This window comes from Salvia hispanica, unplaced genomic scaffold (genome assembly GCF_023119035.1).
Source record: "Salvia hispanica cultivar TCC Black 2014 unplaced genomic scaffold, UniMelb_Shisp_WGS_1.0 HiC_scaffold_222, whole genome shotgun sequence".
Lineage (NCBI taxonomy): Eukaryota > Viridiplantae > Streptophyta > Magnoliopsida > Lamiales > Lamiaceae > Salvia > Salvia hispanica.
Window position 1 is genome coordinate 1 of NW_025951940.1, and position 5,000 is coordinate 5,000.

The 5,000-nt window shown below is 33.5% G+C and overlaps 1 protein-coding gene across 1 annotated transcript; it reads left to right on the top strand.

Moving 5' to 3' along the window:
* Positions 1–2,073: 2,073 nt before the first annotated feature.
* On the top strand, positions 2,074–4,836 carry LOC125198737 (coatomer subunit gamma-2-like; the record flags this gene model as incomplete). The annotated part of the gene is made up of 9 exons (XM_048097026.1): positions 2,074–2,187; positions 2,264–2,334; positions 3,276–3,373; positions 3,468–3,518; positions 3,767–3,880; positions 3,989–4,189; positions 4,265–4,380; positions 4,475–4,511; positions 4,586–4,836. Coding segments are annotated over exons 2-9 (914 nt in total), but the record flags the coding sequence as incomplete, so codon positions are not given.
* Between the last annotated feature and the right edge of the window lie 164 nt (positions 4,837–5,000).

Consider the following 5,000-nt stretch of genomic DNA (forward strand, 5'->3'; position numbering starts at 1 on the left):
AATAGATTTTATTTTATATTTTATCAAAATTGAAAATCTTCAGCTGCGAAAACCAACAGGATCTACAATTAACTTTTGTTAATGAATGATATACGTGCAACAAGTTGTGATTGCACTCATGGGCTCTCGGTAGTTTAGTATCTCTTGGTTTGAGTTTTGATAAAATAGAGTAAGATTTGATTCTTTAGCTTTGTGGTTTGGTTGTTTATTTGTGAAATAGGACTACAGGAGAAATCGAAGGACTAAAATGCAAAAAATATTTAAATAAAAAGTAGTACTCCCTTCTTTCGTCATAGTTGAGGGGAAACTTTTCGGCACGGAGTTTTAGAAAGGAATATTGAGTGTATTAAATAAATAGATAAAAAAATAATAGAGAGAAAAATGTAGAAAGAATAAAGTATAAAGTGAATAAAGTAGATAAAATAAAGTAAGAGAGAGTAAAGTAAGAAAGAGAAAAAAGTTACCATATATAGAAATGACTCAACTATAAAGAAACTTCCCGAAATGAAAAAATGACTCAACTATAAAGAAACGGAGGGAGTAGTAAGATTTTGTCGTACAAATAAAAACGCTTAAATTGGTGATAGACAAATTTAATGGTACTCCCTCCGTCCCCCATAATTTATCACCATTTGATCCAACACGGATTTTAAGAAATTTAATAGAAAGTAGGTTGAAAAAGTTGGTGTGATGTGGGTCATACTTTTATATATTATTTTTATAATAAAATGTGAGTGGAAATGAGTTAGTAAAATATGGAGTCCACTATCAAAATTGGTAATAGTGAAATGTGACAAATTTTTAGGGACAGACGAAAATGGAAGTAGGTGACAAATTTTCAGGGACGAATGGAGTATAATTTTTTGTGAGGCTATTTTTATATTAACACCAAACAAATACGTAGCCATGAATGATTAACTTTAACATCTTGGTTACGAAATATTAACATAATTTCCCATGATATATTATATCAATAAGGTCTTAAAAATTTCCTAAATTTTATTATATGTTTCATAATTTTATTATCAAAATATATGTGATTTTTTTTATCAAAAAGATCTCCAGTATTTTTAATGTGGAAACTCTTTCCCAAAGACTTGATATATCAAGTTACTCTGTATGACCTAAAATACATGTGGAAAATAGCTTTTCATTGATCATCATTTTTTAATCTTCAGTATTACAAGTATTAATTAAATCCAATAAACTCGATCTGATATATTTTTGTACTAGTATTAGTATATTAGGGTCTTATTCTAATGCTTATAGCACCCTAATCCAAAATCAAGACTAAATCTCCACTTTTAAATTTTAAAATGAGTGGATGAGATTAAAGCTCGTAAATCTCAATAAATAGTAGACAAAATATCATCAAAAGGGTAATATCGTCATTATGTTATCATATGATAATTTTCGTGGGTGTTTTTTTATATCAACATTGTGTATTACAAATATCAACAATATGACATTAGAATATCAATACAAGAGACAAGAAAATATCAACACATTTTTATTGAGATTGGACATGCATAATATTGAGATTTTGCCTACAATATATTGAGATTTTTTTGTTGCATTTGTTGATAAAAGCGGTTATCAACATGTATAAAAATTGAAATATAATTTATCAAATTTCATCATCCGAACATCGTCGGAACATATGCAATTGAGATCTCGTTGGAATCCTTATTAAATTATCTTTAATTTGATATATTTTTTTCATAAAAAAATAATTTAAATTGAGAGAGTTACGTAAATTTAAAGATTTGAGATGATTTTGAGAAGAAAGAAAGTAGTTAGTTATAATTAGGGTTTAGGGTTATAATTACTACATATAAAATTTGACATTAATACTCTTTTAATTTAATTAATAATTATTTAAATTTAAAATATATTACGCTTGATATTATATATGGTTGAAAATTTATCTCAATTTGGGATTTGTAATTAGTTAGCAATTGATTACACCTGGTATATTAATAGGAATTACGGGAAAAAAATAAAAAAAAAATTGCTGGTGCACTTGAAACTTGGAATACCGAATTTACCCCTTGGCACCATGGACCCCTCTCTAACCTCGCAAGGTAACATCACTCAGTAAATCTTCGGTTGTTCGTGGAGTTGCATCTCGGAACGCAGAGAGAGATCTGCAGCACATTGCACACAAATAAATAGCAGCTGCGTTGGGTGATTCGCTAATTCATCTCTTTCCACAGTTGTATTCAGCCACAGGCAACGATTAACCTTATTAGTTTCTTTCCAGTTTGATCCGCGCAGATCTCTGTACAATGGCTCAACCGCTTGTCAAAAAAGACGATGATCGTGATGAAGAAGGTGCATTCCTGGAACTCTGTTATCTGTTACTTGCTTTCGTTCTGATTCGACTTCAATTAATTTGTATTCTCTTACTTCCTGTCACATTTCGGTTTTCTCTTAGGGCAATTTTACAATTCCTCATCACCTAGTTTAATTCAATGCAGATCTGAAATCTGGTCGAATTCTGGATTACAATAGTGTGTGAATTTGAATTCTGGAGATTGTTATACACTTGATCTATCACACAATGATGCCTCATTCTTTCTTCGAATTTGCAAATGATGTAGTTTATTTGATTGGCGACTGTTAGAACTGTACGAATATGCTTAGATTTTTGTATTTTGTATCTAATAGTGTATTATTGCAGCTTTGATCTGGGTATTCTCTTATAATAATAGTAGTATAAATATTAGGCAAGCGTGCTAGGATGTTTGATGATGTAGATCAGACAGAGGTTGGGGGATTCCATTTTGTTTCTTATGCTTCATGTGACCTGCTTCTACTAGGAGGCTGGGTAGCCCCAATTTTGAATTATCATTAAAATCTTCTACTACTGTCGGTGTGAAAGGATACATGTTTTGCAACATCTTAGTGTACTGGACAGTGATTGATAGGCTTCTGTTTTAGTTTGGGATGTTCTTGTCTCATGAGTGTTATCCATTCAACGTTCAAGTAAACAGAATGGGCATAAGTACGGCTATGGGTTTGATAGTTGTAGTGAATGAATCTCATTGCCTACCTTTTTGGAAACGGAAGTGGGTGTAGCCCTGTAGGGGAGTGGATCCCCTACATGAAGCAACCACCTTGGGTTCCATTCCAAAACTCACATACCGAGCACCCTCTGAGTCATTCATCAGCACCTGCAAGGGTAGTCCGTGTGTGATTCTTGTAGTGCACTCATGAGATAGGTATATCATTCTCTTGGATCTGAAGGAACTAATACATTAATTTTATTGCAGCTGATTACTCACCATTTTTGGGGATTGAGAAAGGGGCGGTATTACAGGAAGCTAGGGTTTTTAATGATCCTCAGTTAGATGCTAGGCGATGCTCACAGGTAATCATTTCTTGCTATTTTTATTGAATAAAATTTTCATTTTTTTTGTTTTCTATATTTTTCTAATCTGGAGGTTTGATTTTCTCCTTTGTAGGTCATCACGAAGCTTTTGTACCTTCTTAATCAGGGCGACTCATTCACAAAGGTTGAGCACTGCAGCTGTTACAGACAACTATCTCTTTTTCATGCACACACACACTGCACATACATGTGCCTCTGTCCTGCTGGCATACATCTAACGTAACTGTACATAGTAATCAGATCATATTAAAGGATGTTGATTGATAATGTAGGATTTCAAGTAGTGTGGCTCTTCAGTAACATTTATTTTGAACTGATTTTTTTCTTATACTCCATTAATCTGTTCTTCATCTTCTTTTATATAATTTCTAGGTGGAGGCCACTGAAGTATTTTTTGCTGTCACAAAACTGTTTCAGTCTAAAGACAATGGTTTGAGAAGGATGGTATATCTAATCATAAAGGATCTTTCTCCCTCTGCTGATGAGGTACCTTGAGGATATGTTTGATTTTGATCTTACATTCTCTTCCACAAATAGTTTTATGTATTGACTATTGAAGTTGTCAGACTAAACAATTTTTTTTCGGCATCAAAGGTTATTATTGTCACAAGCTCTTTAATGAAAGACATGAATAGTCGCACTGATATGTACCGAGCAAATGCGATCCGCGTCCTTTGTCGAATCACTGATGGAACACTTTTGACACAAATTGAGAGATACTTAAAGCAGGCTATTGTGGATAAAAATCCAGTTGTTGCAAGTGCTGCCCTTGTGAGTGGCATTCACCTGCTGCAGGTATTACTGAGATCTGTGATAATTGCGTCAGATACTTACCTTCCATTGTTAGTGTACTTATGAATATAGTCACAGACTACCCCAGAGATTGTCAAAAGATGGAGCAATGAAGTACAAGAAGCTGTTCAATCACGAGCTGCACTTGTACAATTCCATGCCCTTGCTCTGCTGCACCAGGTAAGAAGTTTAATGTTCATTAGCAGTACGTGATAAAATAGAATGAACTGTACTCCTCTCGGTTGTGTTATTATTTATTAATCTCATGTACTTCTTGCTCTATGTCAGCTATGATTATTATTCTATTCCTAATAAGCCTCTTAAAGTTAGTCTACTTTTAATTAATGGCAATTGACTTGCCTAATGTTTCTGCACATTCACTGTTTTGCAAACTTGCAGGTGGCTATGACACATCCGATGGCTGTCACAAACTGTAACATAGACATGGAAAGCTTGATTTCCGACCAGAATAGAAGCATAGCTACTCTTGCCATTACCACACTGCTGAAAACTGGCAATGAATCTAGTGTTGATCGGTTGATGAAACAGATAACAAATTTCATGTCTGATATTGCTGATGAATTTAAGATTGTTGTGGTAGAAGCTATAAGGTCATTGTGTCTGAAGTTCCCGCTGAAGTACAGATCTTTGTAAGTGAAGTGTGCCTAAAACTAAATATTAGGAGCCTTGTGTTCCAATAATATGATTGTGCTTTGTTCTTCATATCTAGATATGAATGTCTAATAATGTGGCTTCTTGTAGGATGAATTTCTTAAGCAATATATTGAGAGAAGAGGGTGGGTTTGAGTACAAG